Raw genomic sequence first — 17,014 nt, 5'->3', positions numbered from 1 at the left:
GGATTGCATTACAGCCCAGTTATGAGAAGGTCAACTTTGGGTGTCTAGGGGCCAAATATTAAGTGCCACCTCTAACTTTGAAGGTAACCATTAAGAAATTGACCACAGTAGTTCGGATGCCAACTGGGATACTAGTGTATTATTTGGATGACGAAATGGATAACTTAAAGTTCGTGCAGGCATGCGCTTACATAATGGCTCTGTCCACTGACTCTTATTACATACTCTGCCAAAGCTCTCTACCTTCGCGCGCTGGCGACAATCCGTCTTGAAGCCGCCTATAAATCAAGAAATAGTTGCTCGGTAAAATCTTTGAAATAATTACAATGTTAGCAGCGAACGATTGTTTTATTAGACACCATCGACGTATGGGGTTTAGGCCCCTGATGCAGGTCTTCTTCTCCGTCGCGGAGGTAAGGCACCAGGGGGAGGCGGAGTACCACGCTGCATGCACACGCCTACTTGAGGGTGTGCAGCCCAGGGGTAGCAGTCACAAGCAGGAAGGCACGGCCCATTTTCAGGAACACTGCACTGGTATGGCAAACGAGAGGAAGAATTTGATGTGGACACTTAAGCTCTTAGTTTAAGCCCTACTTATAATCAATATTTGTAAGCTACCTGAATATATTGTTACTTAGCTGTATTAGCTAGTCGTGCTGAGGATGAAGAAGTGCGACAGACTCAGAGAAGACGAAGACGCTGAGTGTTGAAATCGGTACCCTCATCAACGTTAGTTGTTCGCTCACCTCGCCTTCGATCAGCACAGTTCAGCCGTCCTCCTCATGAAACTGCAGTTTACATCCCTATGTCGCCATTCCCACCCGTTCCGGACGGCGACAATCTCGCGTGTCCTATTACTGATGTCATGCTGCAGCTGCACGTCACCCTTCCTCATCTTATTGTACACATCTCGAAGAACCGCACCACTCTCCCTGTCCTTAACTTCAGCTTGTCAACTCAAGTTCTGCCCAAGGGAATTTTACTCGCTGCGCTGTCCCCGATGACCGACTGTGCCATATCAGCCCTGACAACGGATCATTCAACTGCCGCCTCTGCAACCACTCCCTCGTCCTTCACATCGCGTCCTGATCCTCTTGCCGGCATGATTGCAGCTGATCTCCAACCTATTTCGCCGCTGCGTTACACAAGCTTTTGTCATCTACAGTGACCTTTTTGACTTCGGAACCCGCCCATTGCGTCACTCTACAGCTAGTCTTCAGTTGGGTCAATAAGCAGCAAGTCTTATTCACAGGCGGCACTATCGTGTTTCGCTTGCGAGCGACGCGTCATTCAAAGGGAGGCCGAGAAGATGTTAGCGAACGACGTAATCGAGCGTTCCAGTAGCTCCTGGGCATCCCCTGTCGTGTTGGTCAAGAAGGATAACAGTTGGAGATTCTGCGTTGACTACCGCCATTTGAACAAGATAACCAAAAAAGATGTCTATCTTCTTCCGCGTATCGACGACACGCTAGATATTTTGCACGGAACCAGCTACTTTTCGTCCATCGACCTTCGTTCCGGCTACTGGCAGATCTCCGTCGAAGTGAGAGACCGTGAAAAAACAGCATTCATCACCACTGACGGCCTCTATCAATTTAAAGCCATGCCTTTTGGCTTTTGCAATGCCCCAGCAACCTTCGTACGCATGATGGACTCTTTGCTCAGAGGCCTCAATTGGACCACCTGTTTGTGTTATCTTGACGACGTAATTGTTTTCTCCTCTACATTTGACAGCCATCTCCTTCGCCTTTCTACAATCCTGCGTTTTTTCCCCGCACCGGACTTTAGCTAAACTTAAAGAAATGCAGCTTCGGTCACCGAGAAATCAGTTCTTGGTCACTTGGTTAATGCTTCCGGCGTTCAGCCTCACCCTGACAAGATTCGTGCCGTCAGAGATATTCCCACTCCGCGATCATCCAACGATGTTCGAAGTTTTATTGGTCTATGTTCATATTTCCAAAGATTCGTCCCGAACTTCGCAGCTCATGCTCGTCCTCTCACTCGCCTCCTCAAGAAAGACGCTTCATTTTCTTCGGGGCCTGAACAAGCTGCAGCTTTCTCGGAACTTATTTCTGTTCTCACAACTCCGCCCGTCTTGACCCATTTCAACCCATCCGCCAATACTGAACTCCGCACCGACGCAAGTGGCCATGGCATTGGAGCTATACTAGCTCAACGACAACACGGCCGTACAAAAGTGATTGCGTATGCCAGCTGCCTCCTATCAACGCCCAAACAAAATTATTCTATCACAGAGCGAGACTGCCTGGCGCTTGTCTGGACTATTACGAAATTCCGCCCTTATTTGTTTGGTCGCCCTTTTACTGTTGTAACAGACCATCAAGCCTTGTGTTGGCTTTCCTCTCTCAAAGATTCTACTGGTCGTTTGGGACGGTGGGCGCTACGATTACAAGAATATACATTTTCTGTCGTCTACAAGTGCGGCCGGCTTCACCAAGATGCAGACTGTTTGTCACGTCATCCCGTCGACTCCCCTAGTCCTACCTATTCGGACGATGACGCATGTGTCTTGTCTGTCTCGGCTTTTTCTAACATTTCCGACCAACAGCACTTAGACCCTTCGCTGTATTCCAATATTATCATCCGTCTTACCTCCGACCACCCTGATCCATCTCTTGCCTTATTTGTGCTCCACGAGAACACCCTATACCGACGTAATATGCGACCAAATGGCACAGACCTTTTGCTCGTCGTTCCCCAATACCTGCGTTCCACCATCCTTGAACAGTTTCATGATGTTCCCACGGCTGGCCACCTGGGTGTATTTCGCACATAAGACAGCCTACGCCGACGTTTCTACTGGCCGGGGCTCTACTGCTCTGTTTAGCAGTACATTGCCGCATGTGAACTGTGTCAACGTCGGAAGAAGCCCACAATTTTGCCTTCAGGTTATTTGCAGCCAATCCCACTACCGACTGACTCGTTTTCCCGTGTAGGCGTTGACCTTCTTGGCCCCTTCCCAGTTTCCGCCTCCGGGAACAAATTGATCGCCGTCGCCACCGATTACGCTACTCGGTACGCTATTACCTGAGCCATTCCGACTAGCTGCGCCACAGACGTCGCTGACTTCCTTCTAGAAAACGTAATCCTCCATCATGGTGCCCCTCGTTAACTACTAACTGACCGTGGCCATTGCTTCCTCTCGCGAGTGGTTGACGAAATTCTCCGTTCCTGCTCCGTCCGCCCCAAATTCACCACTGCCTAACACCCCCAGACCAACGGCCTCACGGAACGTCTAAACCGTACCATCACAGACATGCTGGCTATGTATGTGTCTGCCGACAAACGCAATTGGGACGTTCATCTCTCTTTTGTGACGTTCGCCTACAATTCCTCTGGCCGTTCCACCGCTTGATACTCCCCATTTTATTTATTATTTGGCCGACACCCGTTACTGCCCTTCGACACCTCCCTACCCGCGGCAGACGCCAATAGTACTTCGCCAGTGATTCCGTTGCCCGCGTTCATGATGCCCGCCGGAAAGCTCGTGCCAGGCTCTCTGCATCCCAACATTCTCAAAAGTTTCGATACGACAGTCGCCACCGTGATGTACACTACACTCCTGGATCTCTCGTCTTGCTGTGGCTCCCGTGCCGTCGAGTAGGCTTGTGTGAAAAACTTTTGCCCGTTACACTGGCCCTTACCGTGTTTTGCGCCCCGTGACCGACGTCACATACGAAGTTGAATCTGTGCTACCGAAGTCCTCGCCCACAGCACCAACCTCCGAAATAGTGCATGTGTCCCGTCTGAAGCCCTATTATGCACGTTCTATTTCGCCAACGTAGATCGCATCGGGACTGTGTTTTTCCAGAGGGGGGGGGGGGTAGTGTTACTTAGCAGTATTAGCTAGTAGTGCTTAGGATGAAGAAGTGCGACAGACTCCGAGAAGACGACGACGCTGAGTGTTGTGAAATCGGTGCCCTCATCAACGTTTGTTGTGCGGACAGCATTCGGACTGCAAATCTTCCCCGTAACAATATGAACGATTATCCACATAGGGAACCTGCGCCACCTAGGGGGCGAACTTGAAATCAGACACCCAGCGCCGCCTCGTTTCAAAATGAGCAGGCGTATAGCAGGACGGAGCACGCCGCTTGTACCGTGGCTGCGTATCGGCGGATTTTGATCTTTCTATTTCGTGCATAATGCTTTTATCGCAGGTTTAATGTTCTGAAGAACTTGGAGATTCCTTTTTAACTGCTTGAAGGCGCAACCTGACCTCCTCTTTTGCATGCCAACTTGGCTAGGAGCCGCGCCGCTGCTGTATGATGGATGCTATAATAACGTCGCTACGCGTAGATTTCAAACGGTTGTCATGAGTTCTTTTGCTATGGGGCGCTTGTATAAGTGCAGTCTTTGCACGGTGGATTAAGGGCACAGTTTTTAGCAAAGATTCGCCAGCGATGAGGCATCACCAGTGGACGGTAAATATATATCACAGCAAAATGAAACGACTTTCCTGCTATATTAACATTTAGACGATTTGACAATACTGCGCGCGTTAAGCGCATTGAACGCGTGAAGTACTTGCCTACTGTCCATTTGAGGAACGGTAATAATTCAATGGTGCCTCGCGTGTCGTAAATATAATGCGCCGTTGTCAGGGCAATGCCGTTCAACGCATCTGAAGAGAAGCACTGGCTTGCTGTTGCGTTTCGGCATTTGCCTATTTTCGACAGCGAACGACAACCAACTGATGGGTTTAATTGTCTTTTGTTTATTCTTCGAAGCGAATAACCCCGAGATCATCTGCAAAACATGCATCCAAAATACTCACACTGCTAGCGCTGTAAAAAGTTAAGCGGCCGCAATTGTCCTGTTGATAAATGTTTGGCGGAAATTATCGGTGCCCTACAATGTGAGACAGTTGCCATGCCATAAATTTCTATAGTCTAAACTCGTGCTCTCTATCTTAGGAGCCAAAAATGTACTGCATCGAAGGATGGAGCTAGTATCGGTGATAGCTAATAAAAAAAAAGATCAGTGCGAACTTGTAACAGCGAAGTTGCTATGCTTTGTTCCTTGCAAAGAATAACACTTGTAGCAGACACGATTTAACAGTGTGATGTGAGTGTTTATACATTGACGTATCCCCCCCCCCCACTTTCACTCGCCTCGTGCGCCAAATTAGAAACCGGCGTATCTATACTACTTCATGCCCAAATAAAATACTCGAGCAATCATGGTCAGTTAACAGCATCCGTGCCTTACAACAATCATTTGGTGAGACAGCTAGATCGTACAGCGCGATATTTACAATAGGCAAGTTCTGGATTTAATATGAAGAATGTCTACCTATTAATTTGTATGTCTGCTAAAACAAATATGACACGAATGTTTTTAGCTGTACTTCAGCCACCAAACTAAAACATCCAACGTAAAACGAAAAACAGCTTGCTCCGAAGCAATACATCTTTTATTCGTAGCAAACAACGAACAAATTAATTCTCTAATTGTGAAGCTTGTATCAATCACAGCTCACTTGCTGGTCCATTGAAAAGTTGTTAAACGGTCCCTAGGTGAGTTGCTATAGCTTAATGCAGAAATAAGTCTGAAATCAAGTTGGTTAGGGCATTACCCGACTCTTTGGAATTCCGACAACATACTGCGTGTTCGATAGGTTATTAACTCTCGGTTTTTCATCAGATGATCGCAATATGCATATCAGGATGCCACGTAAGTTCGCCCTATAGTGAACTAGAAAGTATTCTAATTCACTATAGCTCGCCCTTTGTTGACTTTGACTTACCGTCTATCTTGTAATGACCCCAATCTCGACCAGTTCTAAAAGCCGCCCTTCACAACACATTCCCTTCAAGTTGTGCAAGTGATAAAAGCGAATAAACAGAACTTTATGTGTACAGTACGGCAGGCGAAGCCATCTTATGAACCGAAATGAGCAGCGCTTGAACGAGAAGCTCAATAATCCACCATACTCATCCACTCTCCTGAATCCAACCGAGTTCTACCACCACTGTTTTATATACAGCTGCGGTGGAATAGAGTACAGAACAATCGTTTTTTCGTACCCGAGCGCTCCAAAGCGCAGCAGCATGCTCCTTTGGTTTCGCGATAAATTAGAAGCTCTTCAGCGCCTCCAGCCATAGCAGTCTCAGCCGTCCTACCAAGATAGGGACGCGGCGGCCACTAGACGGCGCAGGCGGTACGCGGAAAACTCCAGCGCAGTTTCCCAATAGAAATCACTGCTTTTAAGTCAGGCGCATGAAAATGCCTGCATCAATTAAGGGCAGCATTTTCCAAACGGGATCAAGCGTCCTAGAAAATTGCACTGCGACCTCGTGACCTCCCATGTGAAAGGCAATGTCTGAGGCGGCTGCACCTGTGTCGAGGCCATGTGGTCTAGGTAATTCACACAACCCTACGCTAATGGAGTGCACGACCCTTCTAACGCAAAAAACCTACCAGTTGCATGACAAAAACGTTTAGCTCACATGGTCGACGCCGACGGAAACTAGGCCGAATCTTCAAGGAAACATTTTCAGTCGTGGTATAATCTTGGATGTGTGCTCTCGCCGCTGCCGTTTACGCCTCCTCAACTGCAACAAACATCTGCTCTGTGCAGTAAAAATGCAATTCATAAAATTTTATCGGCACTGTTCCTTCCTTTATTCTAAGTAAACATTGCCGCCATGCAGTCGACGCAGTCCCTGTGTTTATTTTACGCTAGGCTTCAGTATGGCGAGACCTGCCACAACACTAATCTCTGCCTGCGCTGCTTTCGGTAGTTATTACTACAGAATTAGCACGCGTTCCAAATATACGTTACAGGGTTTACGCGCCTCAAGGCGCTCGCTTAGTGGCCCGCTAGGAACAAATAATCTCCATACCCTGTGGTATATCTACGATTATTTTGAGATCGTGTCACTATTATTGCAAACGCATCAAAACGCGCAACTTGAGCATTCCTTATCTGAAACAAATCTGACTCGTTTATGTTTGAATGCTCGAGACAGCGGGAAATGCTGGTGCGAATATGTTCTGTTAACAGAACCGCGCCTTATAGTGGCCAAGTAATGTTGAGAGATCACCACTTTACAATAAAATGTTTTACAACATCAAATTCCCATTTTTGCCTGAAGGACTCCTCAGCTACATTTTACACCAACCAATAGAAGGAACGCTTTAAACCATTCAGAATTTCTACTCAAAATGAAGCATAGTAAACACATCACACGAAAATGGCACGCGCCCAGTTTTATGACTTATGTAGGTTTCCCACCCACATAGTCTGTTATTTTTTACGAAATACTTAACTTCGGTGACCGGGGTGGAACGAGAGAAAGAAAATGGCTACATAGTGTGAATGAGCACTGAACAAGGTAAAAGGGCAGCTTAAGTTTGACATTAAAACCAACGTTTGGACAGGAGCACTTGCCTTCGGTTAGGCGAAGAGAAGTCCACTTGTCCAAATATGGGTTCACTTGCGAACCGAATCTCTTCCCTACCATTCTTCAGTGCTCGTTTAATTTGGGTGAAGAGATATAGCACACCCGGGAATTTAGTATGAAGGCTTGAGAAACTCATAAGTAACCATACCGCGTTCAAGCACAGGTCTGGTCTTCGACGTGGACGCTGAGCAGGCTGTGCCCTGAAACTGTGCAGGAAGACGTGATTACGTATGATACGAATTGTGAAAATGGAGCAAGAATTTCGTAAAAATATATGGGTGACAAACTACATTAGGAAGTAAAAAATTTAAAGAATCCTTAAGCATCGCCTGAAGCCCATTCTGCATGCAACGTTTTGTCCTCTAATTTTCGCGTAGAAAGATCAGCGAGTGGAAATAACCGCAGACCGAGACCCATGAGAAAAACGACTGTGTCCCTTCTGGCAAAACCAAGGAAGGCTTCTGTACGGCAATTATTCGCTAATTGTAGCAATCGTACATAGGTCGCAAAGAGATTTGCATGCTTGGATGAATGAAGGCGCATACCTTCCCTTAGAGCAAAAAGGCTCTGCTAAAAATGTATTTAAAAAGTGTTGTATTGATTTGATATTGCTTTGTAATATTTTGCCAGTACAATCCAAATGTAGAAAAATACATTATTAATATATAAAAAGAACAGCACTGCATATCTTTACTAACATGTAAAAGTACATTTTTTTCCTGCTTAATGTATTTTTAGGATATTAAAAATGAAATTTATTCTGTTGTCATTATTATGAAGTTATGAAACATGTCCCACCAACGCACGGACAGTGTTCTTTCAGAACCATTATAATATACGTACTATGACCTTCACTCATGCTAGCAGCAAGCATACAAATAATGTGTAAAACGCATTCATTTCTAGAATACTTCAAATACCTAAAATGCACCTAAAGTAGGATACGCTTCTCGGAACGCAAAAACTTTACAGATGATACATAAAACATATACTTCTCAATGCTCTAAAAAATATAAAAAACACTGGGCATTTACTATGCCTCCGTCTTCATGCCTCTTGAAACGTTTACACGAGTTGACATTCAATGCATTTGAAACTAAAAGACTTGCGCTTTACTAGCCCAAATACGGAATAAATCGTCAGCATGTATGCATGCGAGTGGAAACTTTATTGACACACAACGAGAGCAACAGGCATCATACCGCAATAGAAGACATTCCTGGCGGTAGCCAATATGAAATTAGTTATGAGAATTAGCTTATCAGATTTGTTTGTCGAAAGCATTCTTTGCGCATATTTCGAGTGCGGCCTTAAAATTCGTTTAAAGTACCCAGGCAGCACAAAATGGACCATGAAGTGAAGGTCCCAGTGGGCTCAATGTGGGTGCTGCAACGGGGGCCGAAGTAGGCTTGAAGTGGTTGCCGACAAAATCCTTACTTCATCCCACTTGGGACCGATGCAGGCAGCTCTTGCTGGCCTGCCCAAACTTTTCCCGCAGGTGGGCCTACTTTTAACAGATTCAGGCAGACGCTCTGGATGAAAGTTTATTTGTTATTTCGTTAAGTCCCACAGATAATTACAACGGCAGGGCGCACATCGGCTTGCCCGCGTTGTGTACATAGGTGCCCGACGCAGACAACTGATTGGAAGCCCTAGTCCAAGTTCTCCCGCTGGATATTTCCGGCCTAATTAAGCAGTTATTTTATGCATGACTGCCTTTTCTAAACCGCTATATTAAATTTCACAATTCATAACATTAATCTAACGTAAGTGACTTCATGTGCCATCATGTTCATGCGCGGAGAGGTGTGTTCTGAGCACTAATGTTATAGTGAGTTTCAGGTTGTCCACGCAGTCACATAGCAGCAACATTCAGCAAAGAGGACGTTTCTGTCTTTTCAGCGCAATTTCCATAGCCACGAGAACTAAAGCCATGTAAAATATCTTACCGATGACAGTTGGTAACAAAATGTTATGCAAACAATCTATGACAGTAATTGAGGGCAACTTCTAACATAAATAAAGGATGAAAAAATGCGTCGATTATAGCATGCGTTCACTCCGGAGTTTTCTGCCCCGCCATGGCTATTATAGTATCCACAGCGGCACTGACTTGTCAGTCCCATTTGGGCTAGCGCTTTTGCTCACGACAAGAGCCCGCATCTACGTTGCTCACGAATCATTCTTACCAAGCTGACGAACATGCGGAAGTTTAAGTTTCTATCCCCGTCAAGGCAAATGTGGGGTCTTCATCGGTTTTGTGTGTGCAGCCCCAATAGGATTGGGAGTTGCTATTGGACGAGAGCCAACTTGCAGTTGCACGTGCTTTCAAATTCCCCACAAGGGACCGATTGTGGTATCATATGGGCACCCTCGCCTTCTAGACCCATTACAGCCGGTGGGGGACCTATAGCGGTTTTGCATGGGCCGCCCCAATTGGGCTAGGTTTTGTTTTTGAACCTAAAGTCCACTTGCTGTTGCGCGTGACGGCAACTTTTCACAAGGTACCGATTTTAGTATCATGCGGTCAAGCCCGCCTTCCAGCCCCATTACGGCCGAGAGGAGACCTAAAGCGGTTTTAAGTCTGCCTCATTTGGGCTTCACGAGGGATTGCCCTAATTGAGCTCTTCCACCTGCCCTCAAGTAACCTACAAGGCCGAGTGGGGCAGCATATGAGCTGGCAGCATATTTGCCCCACTACGGCCGATGTAGGTCTCACCGAGATTTAATGTGGACGACGAGATTTCGAGTCTACGAGGCCATTTCTGTAAAAAACATCACAGTTAGGTAGTGTTTGCCCTCAAATAATGGTCAAGGGAACCTTGTGGTCTAAATGCATGAATGTGTTCTGTACTAGCCTGAGCAACGGCACTGTAGGACCCACGTAGCAGGAACAAGGCCAGCCGAAACGGGGCTTGCCCACAGTTTGCCCTATCAGGGACCTATGCAGGTTGTATGATTGTTGTCCCAGACTTGCTTATTTACATCGCACATTCTGGGGCCCCATATCCTGTACTAAAATAGTACAAGGCTTAAAACATACTTCACAATTATTTTTATATTTTATAAGTTTTTCAATTCATTGGTAGCGTGTTAAAAATAGATAAGTATTTTTCAGCTATTCGAAATATGATCCAAGTGTACTTTGTTTTGAAATTTTTGACATATTTTAAACGTAATAATCAGTGTGTGTGTGAGGAGGGAGCCAAGTCTGCAGCTCGACGAGCTTGAAATGGGCTCTTCTCTTTATGACATAGCTGAGAGCGTTGAGAAGGCCCGTGATTTTGACATCTTCGACTTCTAAATGTGAGCAAGCGGTGGTTCATTAAGGCAGAGAATTTTAAGGTTGTAAGCGCACATCATATGACACGAAGAAATTTTTGAAGAACAAGCAAATTTTGAATGTTTGCATTTTTGGTTACCTCTTAAGCCCGGCAGCCGTAGTTGAGGTGACTGTGGAAAAAGTGTATTTAATAACAGTTGTATGCATTGGGGAGGGTACGTGAGGTGATGGGCACATAGCTTTTCGGTGAGGAAATTTATACGGAATGCCAGTACATATATTGATCGAAGTACACCCGAAATACGATTTATCGTACCATTTTGATAGTAAACGCAATCAGGAACCAGTAGTCTGTCTTCAAGCAACAAGATAATCATATTTTGTTATGAAAGTAGGGAACAGTTCATTTTAAGCTTGTCGTTACGCCGTTTTTAAAAGCTGGATAATTAATATATAAAGCACGCTTTTATACGCAAGGCCAGGTCATCTGGCTATTTCGATTAAAACAGAAGCCTGGTATCATCGGCATACATAATATATGTAGCGTACCGATAAGTAATAACAGGCCATTGATCAAAATGCTCAGCAAAAGGGGACCAAAGATGCTTCCCCGAAGGACACGTAGATGAACTGGAAGGTGATTAGATGATAAGCAGTTAACATGAACAAATTGCTTTTCGTGACTGAAGTATGATTCATGTAAGTCGATGCGGCACTGCGAATGCCATATTAGGTCAATTTACTAAGCAAATGTTTTTTATGGATATAATTGAAAGCTTTAGACACACTGGCAAAAATTGCGTTTGGTTGGCTCAGCTGGTGCGGGATATACATACCAAAATCTACGTAGGCCTGGTATTGCTTGCGTAAGTTTGCGGCAACACTGTATTGAGATACACAGTTTTGATGTGTGTAAGACACATGATTATTCAACACATGTCTTTATACTTGAGAAGAGGAACCGTTATCGGCATAGTATGTGGCTGCTATCTCAGGTTTGCTGGTAGATTATTGAGGCTTGATAATTTACACCAGGTAAATTGTGGTCACCCATAGTGTGGCTTGAAAGTTAGGGACGCTTTGACAGATTAAAATCAAACATTTCCTTTATAAAACCTTTCAAACGGCTCTGTGTGCGATTGAAGCGCTTGATTGCGACATGCTGTGGTTATCATTCGGCAGATTGCCGAAGTGCATTCGCGAAACGTTTCTCTCATTCTTCGGGCGTCCCGGCCACCCACGTAGCCTTCTCCCCTCGCTTTCAGGCTGTCGTCCAGCCTCATACCATGCGACGAATTCTTCCTCGGAAGAATCAATTTCCCGCAGCTTGTACTGCTGCCGTGACGATCACGGCCGCTCTCCTTGTGATGTGCGCGTCTGAGGGGCGAACGCATTGCCCCGGCTTATTTCCCAGATGCGCGGTGGACCTCGGCGCAGAAGTAAGGAGGCATATGGCGAAGGGATGATGTTTGGCGCTTGGACTCGGCGCAGCGGCTGCGAATAGTTCGGTGCACACCTGTGGCTCTGAAACAACTGGTTGTCATTGTAAAGGCGGATTCGCAGTAGTGGCCTCCGCCTAGCTCCGCGAAATGCGCTTCTATTAGCCTGGTGGAGCGTTTGCTCCAGAAACACCTAACGTTAACGAACGTACACCATTGTCAGTAAATATGGCTAGTGAGACATTGTCACACGTACTGAAAGGTTGTAGTGCTGCGACTCACGTAGCAAACTCCGTCCTTTCGCAGTGCCGTTAGGGCCCTTAAAATGCAGCAGGTGTAAACAAACTAGCATTGTTTGGATGTTTGGTGGGTAGAAGCACAGCTAAGTGGCAAAAGCAAAAAGGCTACGTGCAGCATGTAATTACAAATGAAACGGTCATAGAAAAGAGCCACGATGTGTTCGTCCATGCCTGGATCTTGCTCCTTGAGATTTTACGAGGTTCCTTGGGGTCAAAGTAAGCACGCTGGGGCTTGCTGTCTCTCCAAAAGTTCCGTGACTGGAACACAGCTTCAATGAACACCAATGCATGGTTATTGGCAAAACGATTTGAACTGAGGTGAGGCGCCCCGTGCTGAGCAAGTTAAAAAGCATTACGTACTACTCACATCCAGAAACAAAATTTATGCTTCGTGACTATGGAGAGGCAGAATTAGCAGCTGAGGACCTCTCAAATCTGCTGCAACTAATCCAACTTGGCCGCCTGCTTCCTCACCACTTCGTTTCTTTAACGAAAACGGGACCAACAGTCCATGATATATCTGATAGTTAGACTGTAGTGGGTACATTTTGAGAAACTGCTTCTTTAGCTAATCCACACCGCTAAGGTGCAATAGCAACTTACTCATTTTTCCATATGAACAAGCTGTAGTTCCAGTTAGGGCCAGCGTCCTTGGGGCATTTATGGCAACAACAACAACACAAGATGATAACAGAAAGGTGCGGTCCGGTGTATGCCAAGAAGTGGGACACTCTGTGCCTTCCCGATATAATTATTTACATTTTTCGTTTGTAGGATGAACAGAGTCAATGAACGGCCTGTTCTAAAGCATAAAAGCTTATTGGTACCTGATTGTTCCTGCTTATGCTAGGGCGAAAAACTAGTGAAGTTGCCTTCTCCGTCAAAATGTGCTCTTTTTGATTAATTGTGCTGACTTTTTTGGGTCTGCATCAGTGTGCTTTAAGAAAATTATTATAATGCTTATACAAATCAACAAGTTACAGCAGCAACTTGTTAATTCACATCTATTTCAAGGCACTGGAGTCTGAGTACCTCGTAGGAGAGGTATCATGAGAAGAAAACTACGAGTACCAAATCATTCAAAGCAACCTTGGTGATATAAAAGCCGTTTTTAAAGCACCTAAAGTTCGTGATACCTAATTTCACTTGTCTGTTTATCACGACAGCAAACTGCTGATTATGTTTGCAGCAAAATGTGATGTTAATTACGAAGCTGATCTATTCTATACTTTTTTTTCATCCTCGTTGCCGCGAGACGCCGCTTTATCATTTTTTTTATCCCGGAAGATGTGCCGAGGTGTTTCTAGAAGATTCAAGCCGCTCGAGCGTGTTTCCATAATTTTACAGGTTATGCAAGTCATCGTTTGTGGCTTTATCTAGATGTTTCTTCGCCCCAGATTCGTTTGCTTTTCTTGCGGGTGCAAGTAATTCCAATAAAATTTAATTCCAGTGCAACATCATTGTCTTCGTTTATGCCTTCGTGCTTGTCCCCACTATATGAGTTCCTGTCGCCCTGGGGGACCAGCCAAGAGGCCACCGAGCAACTCACCGACATTAAGGGCTCCAACCCGAACACTGTCTGCTGTCGGACCTCGTTTGACTCAGAAACAAGGTCTCAATGTTGACAAAGGCCCAGTGTACAGTTCCATTTGTTATGCAGCAGCGCCAAACCCGCCGTTTTTCATAGCACTCAGGAAGAAGATGCCGAAGAGTGGCTTGACCAGTACGAGCGAATGGTAGCCTTCGACACCTCAGATGACGTTCTGAAGCTTCGGAACATTTTCGCGCTTGATTCTACCGACAGTACATGGTTTGAAAGCCACGAGTCGCCCCTAACAGCGTTGGAAGCATTCAAGAAGGCGCTGCTCGAGCTATTCGCGAGCGTCGTGCAGGGTCCACCTCTCCAGTGAGTCTGTCCTCTCATAAGTGGAAGCCATAAAGCAACTTTTCTGTTGACTGTACCTAAAATCAGCGAGGAGGAAAGGCTGAAGATTTTGATACGAGCCGTGAAAGATTTGCTTTGTTTCTGCTTCACCAGGAACAAGCCGAAAACCTTTGACGAATTTGTCACGGAAGCCTCCAACGTCGAAAGGATCCTCGACACCGCACTCGGCAATACCAACTTCCAATGCAAAGCTGTGCTGTTGTCCCGCATGCCATTAGCCCGCACAGGCTGTTAGCCCGATCAATTACTGGTAGGAACATGTCCCTGTAGTCCCGGGAAGAGCAGCCCCGACGGCTACCATCGCATCTGCAATCTGAATTAGTGCCACTCGATGTTGTCTTCTCTGATTAAGTTCAGCAGGCATTAGCTGTTCCTTAAGGGACGTCTCCGAAGCTTGCAACGCAAGAAGCCACTGCGATGAACTTTGCGGGTGCTTTACACCGTCCTGTCTTCCGACAAGACCCGCCAAACCTTCCTTTCTAGTGAATTTGTCCCTGCTTAACGATGACCCTTGGCCCCCGCCACCCAAGCCTACAAATGACTCCCAAACGACCCCCGGAGACCCTAAGAAATAATGTGAGCTTCTAACTAAGAGCTTATTTCCGGTGTTATTAGTCTTGCAAAGCTGCAAGCACTTGTGCAGGGCGGGAAGGTGAAGAAACAGAAGGAATCATTCAACAACCTGGAAAAGTAACAGCCACTGTTTCACAAGCACAGAAAATAAACAAGGCTAGTGCGCAGAAACAAGAACATGGTGGAAACCCTGAGTGTTTTGTCAGAGTGGTGTGTTATATTGTGCCAGAGTGTGTGCGTGAGCCGTGTAAGCGTTGACGTCTCAATGATGTACGTCTAGAACTTCGCGCTGCACTATAAACTTCCAGCGTTAATTTTATGATTGTGAAATGGATGGATGCTGATTATGATTACAGTGAAGTGGGATGAAGCCACGAGATCTTCATACCGGGGAGGAAGGCTCCAACAACCAGGTGGCATCCAAATACTGCGCACTGTCCGTGGTGCCCTAGCTAGCTCTTTCACCTTGTATATATTGAGACGTACACTACGATCACGAGAGAGCAGACGTCCTCCGAAGTGAGTTTAATGCATAAAACTATCAGTACTCTGGAATCGAGACAGCCACACTTCAGGTAAAGGCGGAGAAGCTAAGTAGACCTTTTCACTCAAATTAAGTTGTCACCTGGAAGCAGAAAAAGTAGTGTCAAAGCTTACGCCAGAAGTGCTGGTGCCCTGATTTTCGCCCAGCAGAACCGGAACCTGAAAGCATCGTGTAGCATTATTGAAGGTCTCATGACAACGATGAGGCTCAGTCATATCATCGATGATATCTCTAGCATTTACAATAATCAGATGGACCAAGGCGCGAAACTGAAACAGATGACGGACGAGCGCAAATACGATGTATTGTGGTCCCTCAGCGCTGACGAATCAGCAAAGTCTGTGGCTGGGTGTATAGCAAACAATTGTTCGGCAGAACTTGGACAGAGTGCGGACTACAGTGCAAACTTTGAATCTGTGGTTGCTATGCCCCTACGCATACATCTTGTTCTGCACTGTTGTTGTCCAATGCCGGATGTTGGAAGCCCGTACTCGTAAAGTATCGTGTCATCACTGACGAGCTTCAGGAGCGAGACGTCAGAATCGATTTCATCACCGTGGGCATCTGAGACCATTCATGTGACACTGTTGCAGCTTCGTGCAATGTGGCACCTCAGGGCGTCGCGTGTGTTGCAGATTCGCACGCATCTACAAGCAAAACGAAGAGGAAAAGTAAGATTGGGAGGAGATAGCCCGGTATAGAGATTGGGCGCCATATTGCGACTTCGAAAAACAGCAGGGGAGTAAATGCAGTGAGAGGAGGCCTGGTGCCTTCCTTCTTTCTCCTATACATGCAGTGTGCCGCCAAGCATGGAACTGAAGGTCGACTGAAGGTCAAACTCTGGCGTACGCGAAACGCATCGCAGCCAGCCAAGTGAAGTTTCATTCCAGCGGCCGCTGTTCGGTGCAGGCAGAAAGCAAAGCGTCCGTGCGGTTTGATATGTCAGTGGATGACAAAAAAATTCAGGTGTTCGAAACATTCTGAGGACTCCACACTATGGTCATTTATAAAATGAGTACGTTTGCGACGTTAGATCGCATAAATAAATATTTCATGCATATGTGAAGGCAAGTAGATTCTACTAAGATCAGGCAAGGAAGTTGCCAGGCCTTGATGTGACCTAAAAGATTTTTGTTAGCCACAATGTAGGCACGAATGTTAGTAATTCCATACGCAACTGTGAGTAGGTTATGAGCCTGTTGCAACATCTGCCAAATTATTGGGGACCGGAATAACTTGAAGTCCTTGCTTCTCTGAACAGCTGTTTCCACCTGACGACGAACCCTATCGTGACTGTTTTCGTAGCTTCATTAGACTACTACTGCCTTGCTGCGCCTCCAAATGAGAGCTTACAAATTACTAGTAACAATAATATTCATGGTAAACGACAGCAATAAGGCGAACACAGACGAGATAAAGATCCCGAAAAAGGAAGAAGTTACAAAGAGAACAAAACTAGATACGGCATCGGGGATCCTAATCAGGACACGGAAACACATAC

The 17,014-nt window shown here is 45.9% G+C and overlaps 1 protein-coding gene across 1 annotated transcript in view; it reads right to left on the bottom strand.

The window, feature by feature from the left end:
- Positions 1–334: 334 nt before the first annotated feature.
- The window catches only part of LOC146193263 (uncharacterized), a 51,437-nt gene continuing 34,757 nt past the window's right edge, over positions 335–17,014 (bottom strand). The window contains exons 2-3 of the mRNA XM_084600077.1: positions 7,579–7,636; positions 335–531 (exon numbers count right to left, since the gene is read on the bottom strand). Of these exons, the coding sequence (XP_084456203.1) occupies positions 376–531; positions 7,579–7,636 (214 nt within the window). The 3' untranslated portion in view covers positions 335–375. The remainder of the gene's footprint in view (positions 532–7,578; positions 7,637–17,014) is intronic.

This window comes from Amblyomma maculatum, chromosome 4, assembly GCF_055883805.1.
Source record: "Amblyomma maculatum isolate TAMU_Amacu chromosome 4, ASM5588380v1, whole genome shotgun sequence".
Lineage (NCBI taxonomy): Eukaryota > Metazoa > Arthropoda > Arachnida > Ixodida > Ixodidae > Amblyomma > Amblyomma maculatum.
This window is presented reverse-complemented; position numbering and strand designations above follow the sequence as displayed.